General features: G+C 44.6%; 1 protein-coding gene and 1 long non-coding RNA gene across 8 annotated transcripts in view; one reads left to right on the top strand and one right to left on the bottom strand.

Moving 5' to 3' along the window:
* Window positions 1-13060, top strand: part of LOC308585823 — a 31342-nt gene that overhangs the window by 13440 nt on the left and 4842 nt on the right. For 4 of the 5 annotated variants that reach the window (XR_014007587.1, XR_014007588.1, XR_014007590.1 and 1 more), the window contains one exon: window positions 2113-3020. This is a non-coding gene — a long non-coding RNA (uncharacterized lncRNA). The remainder of the gene's footprint in view (window positions 1-2112; window positions 3021-13060) is intronic. The other variant, XR_014007589.1, reaches the window with a different exon arrangement.
* The window catches only part of PRR5 (proline rich 5), a 68420-nt gene continuing 58639 nt past the window's right edge, over window positions 3280-13060 (bottom strand). For all 3 annotated transcript variants that reach the window (XM_081191803.1, XM_081191804.1, XM_081191805.1), the window contains 2 exons: window positions 7450-7588; window positions 3280-5566 (listed from right to left, as the gene is read on the bottom strand). In XM_081191803.1, the coding sequence (XP_081047929.1) occupies window positions 5013-5566; window positions 7450-7588 (693 nt within the window). In that variant the 3' untranslated portion in view covers window positions 3280-5012. The remainder of the gene's footprint in view (window positions 5567-7449; window positions 7589-13060) is intronic.

Below are 13060 nucleotides of genomic sequence, written 5' to 3'. Positions count from 1 at the left end.
GACCCCACAGGGGCTGGCCTATTGTTTAGTTGTTCAGTAGCCCTGAGAACAAAAAGCAGCCTCGGCTGGTAATTTAGTCAATCATTTACATTAGTAAAGGATCCCCACACCCAGGTCTGCACACTGAACCCCTTTTGCATGAGATGTACCAGAACCTAGTCTTCCTATTCTCCTTTGTATATGGTGCCTTCCCCTTTCCACTCATCACCAGTGCCTGAAATTGTGTGTCCTCAGTGAGCTTCCTGAATGCACCTACCTTTTCTCCTCCTTTTTAAAAGAGCATGCAACTTCCATGATAGGTCACCCCTCTCCTCATGAAACAGAGTCTCTTCTCCAGGAGACTATGCCGCTCAATTCAGTCTTGCAGTCCTCTCCTAGGACAGACTGCTCCACCCTCAGCTTGTTCCCACCTCCTCTGCCCCTTGCCTCCTCCCCATGTTTATTGTTTTATTTTGCTTTAGGTAGGACCCAAAGGCAGATATCGCTCTTATGTGATTGTAATTGTGGGGCACCGGAATCGTTGCATCACATAATCTTTGATTGTGCTTCTCACTCATCGGCCAGGAGCAAGTTTCTTGATCCATATCTAAAGGGAATCTCCGATGATTCCAATGAAGCCAAACTGAGATATCTACTAAATGGTGAAGACCCCCTAAGATCACTCACGGTTGCCAGATTCTTGATCAGCGTCCTATTGCTAAAGAAGAAAAACGGACTCCTGTGTGGCTCAGATAACCCTTTTAAACCATGATATATGTTTTAGGATGTAACTAGGTGTTATCACCACTGATGTCTTTTATTAATTTATGAGCAGAGGGCGATGTTTAAGTTGCAAATTTCTTGTAATGTATGTTGTTGGTCTTTTGCTTATTTTGCTTTGGTTCTTGTCGGTTTTTGTAAGTTTTTAGCTGTTTTAAATTTGGAGGTTTAAGTATATATATGTTGGTGGGAAACTGTTGTGTGACGGGCCAGTGGCCGTAATAAATATCAATCAATAGGACCCAAAGGCAACACAAAACCTTGTGCTCTCCCTTGAAGACATTTTCCTGTGTTTGCACCAAATTGTTTGCCCAAAGGCTTGCTTACCTTCCCAGAGCACTCTGGGCTCCTCGTTTTTTGTTGTGTATAACATGTGACTGGGGATAAATTTAACACATTCCACCCCAATATACTGATAATTAGATCCAGTACCTTTGGGCATTAGTATTTATTCCTGGCTGCTGCAGCTGAAAAGCTCTGGCAGAAAAGTTGCCCTCCCCCAACTCCAACTCCCATTTCAAATTCTAAACCTGAGGCAAGAAGGAGCCTCACAAAACACTCATTTGTGATGACACCCGCTTCACCTGCCTTCTGAGAGCATCTTTGAATATATGGACGGACAAAGGGAGCCAAGGAAGGTGGCTGGTTTGTTCCTGGTCTTTCCCAATACAAATGTTGGCAGCTTCTGTATTCCCAGGACTATTCTGTTCTCCAGGTAAGAGTGGACATGTAATCAGGTTCTGTAATTAAGTTGGTGCCTTCTAGCAGCAAATGTTTCCCTCTTACGAAGCACGTGTGCTGAGATGCAGCTTGAACATGGCCTACGAAATCCTAGAGAGACAAGAACGTTAAGTAAACATTGTCTCTTGTTTCTTTGACCCAGACAACACTGCATCTTTTCCTTACAAATGAAAATTGCAGGAAGCTTTATATTTCACTCTGATGAAAATTAGATAGGGCTGCAGATAGACAAACCAAATAGTTGTTTAATGAGAGGGGGTGTGCAGATCTGACCTCTGAGACTTCGCAGGGTCCATCCTCACGCTTTCTCTCGTATAAACCTGGTCTACTTTATTACTCTAGCAGTCAGTGGCTTTCCATGGTGTTGGACAGAGGCTTCTCGCAGCCTTGCTAGTTGAGATCCTATCTAGTTGAGATGTTGGGGCTTTAACCTGGAACAGTCTGCACACAAAGGATACAATCTAATATCAAGCTATGGCTCTTTTCACTGCATCCCCCTGCTCCTAAGGCCCAGTTTCCTAAGCTATGCACTCCTCTTCAAAATGCTAAGATAGATTCCTATCACACCTCTTTAAAAATCTTGGTGAACTTCTTCCCTATTCACGTTTTTAGGCTGGCCAAGACTCTTCTTCTGCCAGAAACATGAATGTTGTACGAACTGTGTGTTTGCCGTAAGTATTCAGTTCACTTTAAAATTATTCTACAAAGGTCTGTAAAGTTATGCTACATTAATTTGTGTATAGGATTTCCTCTGTGTATCATTTTAAGACATATCTGGAGTTCAGTTCCTAATGTGGAGGGGGGTTGGGTGAAAGGTGGAAAGTCTGGTGAAGAGAATAAAGTCTGGGTAGTACTTGAAGGTTTATCCCACAGAACTGTGAGGGTGTATTATGTTTTCAGTGTAATTTAAATGGCATTCTTGTTATTGGTTAAATGAAGCCGAGTTAGGTCCTCAGCCATCAGTGTGGAACCTGTGGCCCTTCAGATGATACTGGACTCCAGTTTCCATCAGCATGGCTAATGGTCAGGAATGATGAGAGTTGTGGTTCAGCATCTAGAGGGCTACAGTTCCCAGCCGCTTACCTAGATAGTAAGTTGTAACTTGGTGCATTCAGTACACACAAATTATGTAAGCACAGGAGTTCTCAATCACTTTGCAAAACACTTCTTTCTAAGGATGTGTGTACACTGGATCAATTATTAAAGGGAGGAAGAGTGCAGGCTGAATGGGATTTACATATATCCAGCATCCAAATTGTGGAATAGCGGAGCAGAAAATGGGGGGGGGGAGGAAAAAAGGAATCTCTCTCCCTCTCCTTTCTACTTATGAGCGTGATGAGAGGAAGAAATGGGAAGAATAGCTTCAGGAGATGAGCTCTATCATGCCTCTCGCTTTGTTCCCGCCTTGCTAGTGTGGAAGGGCCAAAGATCCTCAAGATACTTGTTTGGACTTCTTGAGGAACACTGTGAGAAAAGGAAGCACACCCAGCAGAGCTCATGACAACGTCATACAATTGCAGGTATGGATACCCATCACTCCCACTAATGGGGGACCAAAGAGAGTTTTCCTGAAGCCCAATTTCCCAACACACAGTACATACAAATCAGGAATGGGATGGGTTTCTATATATAGATTGGTCGTGAGGACTTAACTTAGCTTCCGTTAGCACAAGTGAAATGCAGTTTCTGGCAGTGCTTCATGAGACGCATCTGGCTATTTCAAGAATTACGCTTAAAAAAATTATTGGTTTTGTAAGAAAAAACACACAGGAAGCGGTCTCTCAACAGTGCTATTCATACAGCACGCTATTTATTTAAATTTTGTTTAGAACTTTCACTCACTGATTGGTAAAGGGAGTGCTGATGTAGTGAGAAAAACAACCAAAATGGTCATGATAAATCATAAGATTTTACTATTACCTGGCACAATCTTTTTAAAATTAAAACAGACTTTGCTGACTTCTGAATCCTAAATAAATGTTATTCTTCAAAGAACCTAGCTTTTGTTTTTATGGAAGTGTTTGTAAGTAACCCCAAAAGGACGTGTGGCAGGCGGTGGTGGTGGCTGTTGCCATCCAAAAGGATTTAATAGCAGGTGTGGGAAATGTGTACTTAACAAGAGTGTTTGATGAAGGAGACAAAGACAGCAAGAAGTCTAAGGGCAGAGTCACACGGTGCATTCTCAGGCTTGTGTTGCAGGCCGGTTCACACATGCATGCTCAGGATGACCGCAACATTAGATGATGACTTCAGAACTATGAATGGGCCTTCACAGATCAAGGACCACAGATACCTCCTCACTTTACTTCAGATTTAATGGCCCCAATCCAATTAAAACGAACGAGGCTTAAGTTAATTGTCACTAATTTGGCACAGGTTTCCAAAGGGTTGTCAGCTAGGCACTATGAGGTGTGAGTAATCCAGCAATAAGCCAAGTGGTGCACATGAGCCCACAAACCGGCCCCTGGTTTGCTTTTCCAGGGCATCAGATTCACGGTGTTTGGTCCACACTGCTTTGCTGCTTGTTTGCGCCACAGACGGGGCAGCCACTGAGGATGCGTCTTCTCCCCTTTGCAATGCTGGCATGGAATTCTCCCACACCTCAAATACCCTGTTTCTTCTGAAACTTCTTCCTACAGCTTTATGTGAAAGCATCAAATTGGGAAACGTGGAGATTCTCATGCACTCAAATCCTCCAGCCCAATTCATCCGCTTCCCGTTTGTTGCAAGGACCACTTCCATCTACTTAGACCCCAAACCACATTGATAACCTCCATCAATAGGAATCACATAGGCTAGAGGAATGACATAATTACTTTCCAAACCAGTAATCGCCCCTGCGATTTTTTACTTTTTACTGATGCTATCGCTGCACTGTGGAACACAACCATGCAGAAGGAGCTTTGATGGCAGGGAGGCAATGTACACACGCCAGGCCTCAGTGGTGGAAGAATGGGAAGGGGGCAGGATTCCTCTAAGGAAAGTGTGCCACAAGTCCAGTCCAGAGAATGAGAGAGTACTAGTTTTGTGTGCACTATAGCACATGGACACAGCTACCCAGCCCACTATTCCACCAGGTCCTTCACTGTGGGTTTTCCTCTGGTCTCTTGATCCAGGGCAGCAGCAGTATAACAGGGCAGAGGCAGACTGGAGACCCCAGGTTCGTGCTCCCTTGCCTGCCCCCCATGTAGCACCTTTGCCCCAAGCTGCCCTCTGATGGAATGGTGCCGCTTTCAGGGGTTTGACCGGCAGCTGGTGCCACCTGCCCAAGCTCCACTGAAGTCTGTGGAATAGACAGAGACACTTTCCCACAACTGAGGTTCAGTGGTATTACCATTATCTAAACCACGATGATCCATCCCCCCCCCCCGTGTCCCTCCTATGTCATTCTGGTCTGAGGGGCATTCTCTTTATCTGAATTTCTAGCTGCTCAAGAATTTCATATGACCCCCTCGCACCCTTCAGTTATCCTGTGTTCCTAAGCACAAACTAGGATTCTTATCAAGAGTGCTTCAGACAAGGCTCTGCCTGCTCACATCCACATTGTACCCTGATGAACTTGAGCAGCTCTGGCTGAAATCAATGAAAATCCCATCAGAATCTGACTCAATAGACTCCAAAATTTGGTCCACTATATTTTCAGGGCTGGCTGTAGGGGCTATGGCAATCAAGTCTGAGTCCCTGGCCAGCTCAAATGCTCTCTTTTGGTCATCTCTTGCGTAAAAGAATCCCTTCTGTTGCTCAGGCGCATTGAGGTTGCTGGGGCACTGCGCTGAGCTGGCAGAAAGCCTCTCTGACTCTCCTGACTGCGAATTCTTCATGGTGATCATGGAGGTCTTGGAACCATTGTCTGTGATGGTTGTGAGGTTGGAGTAGCCCTGCGTCTCTGTGCAGGAAGTCATTTCGGAAACAGAGTGCCTTCGGATGCCAGTGCCATTGGGGGCCACGCCCTCCGTTTCGTACTCAGCTACTGGAGTCAGCAAAGGATTGTTGTAACTTTTGGATCTCACCACAGGGTTCTTGGTCAGGATGTCCCCCGATTTGGATCGCCGGAAGAAACGTTTTTCTGTTAACAAACATGAAGACCAGTTAAAACCTGTACACAACCCTACACTTTTCTTGTGAGCATCGTTACCATCACTGCTACTACCACCATGAGAGGCCTGTGGTTAAGTATTTGGACAGTTGCTTCAAATCAATATGTAAACATCTGGCTTAGCCTCACCTCTGTCATGTGACCTCTTCTCGCCCCCCCCCCACCCCATTTCCCCCTACATATTTGGACTCTTCCCCTTTTCCTCCTCACTCTTCAAACCCATTCTTTCCTAAACTTGCCTGACCAGGTTCAGACACTTGGCTGTATGTGCTTGATGAGTTGCCATTTCAGGTCTCTGCCTCCTTCCCTTCTTGGCCTCAGCATCTTCTGCTTCCCTCTCTAGGGCATGTGCAGCAGCAGCAACAACAACAAAAACCTTTCTGCCACCCCCCTCCTGCCATTATGGCAGATCAGCCTGGAGACTCTCAGCCTGGAGACGGCCACAGCATCTCACAGTGCCTTACAGTATAGATTATTTGGACACAGAGACCCCAAATTGGATTGGGGGGGGGAAGAGACTGCATGTTGAGATTCCTGCATTGAGTGGCTTGGATTATTTGACCCCAGGGGTTCCTTCCAACTCTACAATTCCATGACTCTAGGCCTTCTCAGACTAAGGTCAAGTGATCTCTCAATCAGTTTCAGAGAAGTTTCTAACTTCTATTATCAATTTCCTCTTTGGGGGGAAATAAGTATATTCAGTCCTGTTCTTCCTTGAAGAGCTTAGGTGAGTGAGATGACAGTGGTCACAACTTTCAGGCAGCTGAGGCTGTTCAGCTGAGTGCTGTTTCATCAAAATAGCCACAAGGAGGCAGCAGCTTAAAGCTGTCACATGCAAAGGAGCAAATGCCAGCTCCTTCTCTTGCAGGTGAAATTATTTTCAAAAAGGGTATAGCGTGACCAGCATCTTTTCCATAACCAGAATCTGCCTTTAAAGAGAAGAGCTGACACAGGAGCCCTTTTCTTTTTAAGCGTCTTTTACTTCTTTCTACATCCTGTCTAGCTAGGATGTTTGTAGGATTATTTCTGTAAATTACTTTGGAATCTGTCTTAACAAATGATGGCAAATAAGAAAAAAAGTTGATGATGTTGTAGATTCACCTTTCTGACTCTTTTTCTATGTATCCCTAATATTTACCTGACAATCAGTGGCAGAAAAGGGGAAAAGGAAATGCAGCAGCGCTACTGGTTTGCCATGTCAGAGGTCACAGCCCCCAACTGGGGGGGTAAAATTATTATGGAAACTTTGTCCAACAGACAGCTTCCCAAACTCGCCCCCGTCTGAGAGCAGGGGAAGTGTTTTGTGGAAAAGAAGGTTCATTTCCTCTCAGGCTTCTCCCTGGTAGTCAACTGCATAGACAGAACAGTCCATTCCTCTTCCTAGGCTGGAAACACTCTGCAGGTCTGAACCACGGAGGCACCGCAGTGCCATTCTCACATCCTTGTACCAGTATCAGAAAATATCTGAGGCTCTTTTCCAGCACCCACTGAATGTTAGCCCTAGTTTGGCATGAAGTTCTCTAGCCTAACCTACTCTACCAACGTGAAGTTGGGAAACCTCTGGCTTGGTCCTGGGCCACGTTCATGGAGTGAGATTTTATGATGCATATTTTGCTTACCTCAGACAACCTCTGCCGTCTTCCAGCAAAGAAGTTGCATTGGCACAAAGGCCCTGCCCCTAGTTTATCATCCAAGCAAAATCTCCTAAGTAAGCTGGTTATGGAGGACATTTTAGACAGATGCCTAACTTTGGTATAGTTGTGCAGTCCTAGCCAGAAAATGATACCATGTTTTGTGGACAAAAAAGCACTTCAGCAGACATATTGTATATTAGAAGACAGTGTGAACATTACCTAAAATGCAGGATGAGTGTGGGATAGGCCCATCGCTGGAATACAAGCCATAGGTGCCCAAGTAAGGAGAAACAACCTTCTGCAACAGGTTTTCCAGTTTCAAATAGTCTTCGGTCACCCCTTTTGATTCATGAACACCCTGAGAAACACATGGGGGAGGGGGGGAGGAAACACAAACGTCAACATTTCAGACTTAAGCTATCAATCATTGCAAAGCGAGGCTGGTGTACTTAATTGCTGTCAGGGACATGCATTGTTTAATTACAACTTGTGTGTCACATTCTGCAGGATTTGAATGAGAAACCTTGTGGATTCTGTTCTGGATCCTTGTGATCCTCAGATGAAGGGCGGGATAGAAATTGAATGAATCATAGAATCATAGAGTTGGAAGAGACCACAAGGGCCATCGAGTCCAACCCCCTACCAAGCAGGAAACACCATCAGAGCACTCCTGACATATGGTTGTCAAGCCTCTGCTTAAAGACCTCCAAAGTAGGAGACTCCACCACACTCCTTGGCAGCAAATTCCACTGTCGAACAGCTCTTACTGTCAGGAAGTTCTTCCTAATGTTTAGGTGGAATCTTCTTTCTTGTAGTTTGGGTCCATTGCTCCGTGTCCGCTTCTCTGGAGCAGCAGAAAACAACCTTTCTCCCTCCTCTATGTGACATCCTTTTATATATTTGAACATGGCTATCATATCACCCCTTAACCTCCTCTTCTCCAGGCTAAACATGCCCAGCTCCCTTAGCCGTTCCTCATAAGGCATCGTTTCCAGGCCTTTGACCATTTTGGTTGCCCTCCTCTGGACACGTTCCAGTTTGTCAGTGTCCTTCTTGAACTGTGGTGCCCAGAACTGGACACAGTACTCCAGGTGAGGTCTGACCAGAGCAGAATACAGTGGCACTATTACTTCCCTTGATCTAGATGCTATACTCCTATTGATGCAGCCCAGAATTGCATTGGCTTTTTTAGCTGCCACGTCACACTGTTGGCTCATGTCAAGTTTGTGGTCAACCAAGACTCCTAGATCCTTTTCACATGTACTGCTCTCAAGCCAGGTGTCACCCATCTTGTATTTGTGCCTCTCATTTTTTTTGTCCAAGTGCAATACTTTACATTTCTCCCTGTTAAAATTCATCTTGTTTGTTTTGGCCCAGTTCTCCAATCTGTCAAGGTCGTTTTGAAGTGTGATCCTGTCCTCTGGGGTGTTAGCCACCCCTCCCAGTTTGGTGTCATCTGCAAATTTGATCAGGATGCCCTTGAGTCCATCATCCAAGTCGTTGATAAAGATGTTGAATAAGACCGGGCCCAAGACAGAACCCTGTGGCACCCCACTAGTCACTCTTCTAAATGAATGAATGAATGAATGCTGGTGCGGGAAATGGAGGGAGGAATTGCAAACAGTTCCAGCCTGGTCTGTGGATTGCAGTGAGCCAATCCCTTGTTTCTGCTTGATCTAAATCTGCTCTCCCTAGTCTTGACACGATAGCTCACTCAGTAGAGCACGAGACTCTTAATCTCAGCAATGAGGGTTTGAGCCTTATGTTGGGCAAAAAGATTCCTGCACTGCAGGGGGTTGGACTAGATGACCCTCGTGGTCCCTTCCTACTCTACAACCCTGTGATCCCATGACATTCATAGCCAAGATAGTGCAGTGGCACTGGAGTCCTGGACAAGGACCCAGGTCTGAATCCCTACTAAGCCACGATTCTCGTGGGGTGATTTTGGAGCAGTCCTTTCTCTCAGCCTACTTTACCTCCTACGGCTGTGCAAGGGTGAAAGGGGGAGGGGGAGTACCATGTCTGCCACCCAGAGCTCCTTGGAGGGAACACATGTTCACAAACTCACTCACACAAGAGGCCCCCATCTTGTAGATAAGCCCATGTTCCAGTCCAGTAGTATCATTGTGACAACCCTATATTCCAGACACTTTCCACATTCTGTACAGAATGCAATGCCCCATCATAGTTCTCAAGATGTTGCACTATTGCCATGGACCACTAGGTGTCAGTGCAATGCAAGGGTTTGGGTTTGTGCTAATTCGGATAAAGTTATAACCGTAGAAATCCCCCCTCCCGGTTATTAGCTAGAGCAAAGTTTTTTTACTTGTGGCAACCATATTAAGGATGACAATTTTACATTTTCAGGGATGCCCTGAAACACTTCCAGTAAACTAAAGAATTATTTTGTCTTACTCCTTTTTGTGAAGATCAGTAGTAAAGTGAGATAATCATAGTATTGGAGAGTTGGAAGGGGACCAGAGGACCACCGAATCCAATCCCCTGCATTGCAGGAATATGCAGCTGTCTCATACGAGGATCGAACCTGCAACCTTGGGGTTATCAGCAGCACACGCTAACCAGCTGAGCTATCCTGTGCCTTTAACAGCAGCCTGACACGCGGAAATGAAGCTGGCAAACCTTTTCCCAGCCCAGAGACAAAAGGAGGGGAAAAGCTTTCAAAAAGAGTCACAGCCTTTCTTGTCTCATTGCAATCTACTGCCACAACCACCTGCACAATTCCTTTCTGGCCAACTATTGCCGTAGATCTTCCAGAAATTCCTGGGAATGGATTGGTCCTCTAAGATTTTAAATGTGGAAAATTTGTAGCCGTTTGTATATACATACATAAGCACCCCTTGCAAGTTGTTTAACAATGCCAGTGCATGTTTTCCCATGATGACTATTTCAGGTCCAACTGTTGCACGGGAGTACGCAGACTCTAAATGAATAATGTGGACTTTTAAATCCAGAAACTGAGGGATTACCTCAGGTCTGTAAATAGCCACTTGCCAGGTTGTTTGTACCAAGGAAGAATCACTGAAGTTGCCTGCAGAGATTGCTTTCAAAGTGAGAGTCGGTTCCACTTTACTTAGGGAAATCTAAGCAAACGTTATCCCTCTTTAATGTTTTATTGATTCTTTCACACAATGTGGCAACAGACTTGCAGGTGATAAGGAGCTGTAACAAGTGTTTTAAATGTGCAATGAAAACACTCACAAACTGTTTACAGCTATTCAGAATGATAGCTCTGTTAAAAACAAAGCACACATGCACCATTGCTGTGGCATACAGGAATGATAAAAAATACCTGTAATCTGCTATATATAGTCTTACTCCTCCCCCCTGCCCCAAACTGATGTTTCGTCAGAATTAGAACTTGTGGGTCTCATAGTTTAACTGGAAGCCCCTAGACTTTAGCTGCAGGTCAGGGGGCCCAGCAGGAAGGAGTTAAATTACTCTACCCAAATGCAAAGTGCTGCCTCCCCAAGTCCCTTGCTAGACACAGTTCTATGATCTCAGGTAGGCTGCTTGGAGGTTTTGCAGAAGGCAAGGCTCACCTGCTCTTATTCTCTCCCATTTGCTTTATTTAGTAGGGGAAGTCAACAGCTTTCTGGTGCGGAAAATCTCAAAGACATACTAATACCAGACATACCAAATCAGTCCAAGACAGCTTTTTCTAACCAGCATTAGCTCTTTATTTATTCAAGATCATTTTTATTCTTCCTTAACATGTGCATGTACACAGAAGGCATTGTATCTAAAAATATAAAAGCATAAGAGACTATGCCAGATTTAAAAACCACGGAGTCAAAAACTTATAGCGGCTAATGGAAAGCTCACCTAAAGCAAAATGGCACAGGCTGAGGTTTTGGCCCGTCTTGTGATACGAGACCTTAAACTGGGATGCCAGGGGCTGAGACCTTCTGCATTCAAACCACGTGCTCTGCCCCTGGTGTTTTCCCTAAAACTTGCCTTATACTGCGTCAGACCACTGGGCCAGCAAGCTCAGGATGATGCACTTTACACCTTGTTAATTTAGAGATGGCAGTGACCCTGAGGGTCATCTGGCCTGACCCCCTGCAATGCTGGAGTCTCCGAGCTATAGCATCCATGGCAGATAGGGCACAATGTCACAGGAAGTTCTCCTCTGCAAGTTCCACTGAAATGTAGCTGCACAAAAGAAACAGCTCCAAAAGCTTAAAATCACTATTTGGGGGGGGGGGGAGATTTCCCCAGAAAAGCTCTACAATTTGGCAACCCTTAGAATTAACAAAGCTATGCTAGAAGCTTTAGAAAGCACGTTTAAAGAAAAAAGCACCAACGTACATATTTCTGCACACCTAGGGAGTCCACCAAGTATGGGCACGCCCTTATTTTTGGGTGGCCCTATTTCACTTCCAAACAGAGATGTGCTTAGCTACCTGAGTTTAATGTGTGTATATCTCCAAGCAGGAAGTGGAGGGATTGGCAAGAATCTACTTTAAACGGCTAAGTTTGGCTTCCTTAAGTTTCTTTGAAGAGATATCCTATGCAGTGCTTTGAAGAAGTATGAATGCTGGCTTGACTGCTGTCGAGCGCTTATTGAGGATAACACCCTCCCACCCTTTCACACCTATGTTCCAGGACTAAAACATTCATGAGTTTTTCATTTTGATGGATTTCAGCTTTCAAAGGCATTTCCACAGCCTTATCCTCTGTGAATAACTAAATCAGTTTGACTGTTTTTTTCCTTGCTTTTGAAGTATGACTAAAGAAGCAGATAGGAAATCTCTGTAAGGTTGTAAAGAGCAACTTTTTCTGGTATCTTAATAATTAGGCTACTGCCTTTTAAGCTAACACCATCAATTATTTTTATTAAGAATACAGTGATGTTTGCTAAGGGCAAATTCTTGTCTGTCACATAGAAGCCTGGGTGCTTTTTAAATACATTTAAAGGCACAATTTCCTTGCAGCTGATTCTCCACGGTGCGTTCAACCCATGCGACTTCCACAATCACTTAGGAAGTGCATGTTTAAAATTACATTAATGTCCCTTTAAACACTCAGGGCCAAACCACGCAAGGCACCACACATGAAAATAAATGCTTAACATTGAGGCACCAATAGCAGATTTTTAAAAAAAAGATGCATAGGGTACCGTGGGACCACAGTGCACCCAGGAGTCCTAACCTTTCCTCCTGATGTCATGATCCTGACGAAAACTGCCACCTACACCCTACTGTTGGTGTCAGTGTGAGTTAGTCCTGCCCAAGGCTAACAGCAGCAAGGAAAGGCTGGGATCACTGGGATCAGAACTTGTAAGAGTTAAACTTCCCCTGCCTGTGCACTGGTGGTTCCAGGGAAAACCGCTCGTCCCTCATGACTATTATTCGTTGCTTTTTCAAACATCCTTGATGAACTTACAAGTGACATATTTAGGATCATGTCTTGTTTGATCCTCAGAAGATAAATCAAAATCTTTAATACGGTCAATGACCAACAAGCAATTTATAAAATAAAATAAAATTGGCAATATGAGTACTATTGTACTAAAGATAACAGTGGAGATATGGCCAAATCACAAAATTGGTACTCAGAATTGTCACTAGTTGTCTCTTCTGAGGATCACAAAATTGATCCTCAGAAGAGACAACTAGGAAAGTCTTTGGCCCTTCTAAATATTTCATAACAGCAGGCAAATGTACAAAAACAATTGATCTGAGTCCTACCCATGCACCTTTGACTGAAAGTAGGCCCTACTTACATTTGTCTGGGGGAAAAGGCAGATAGATGTATTAGGTGCAACAGAGGGAACTCTATGCCTGCCTTTCCACATCCGCACACACTG

The sequence above is a fragment of the Podarcis bocagei genome (assembly GCF_964188305.1).
Source record: "Podarcis bocagei genome assembly, chromosome: 4".
In the NCBI taxonomy this organism is placed as follows: Eukaryota; Metazoa; Chordata; class Lepidosauria; order Squamata; family Lacertidae; genus Podarcis; species Podarcis bocagei.
Note: the sequence above shows the minus strand (reverse complement) of the source record. Positions and strands in the feature narration are given on the sequence as shown.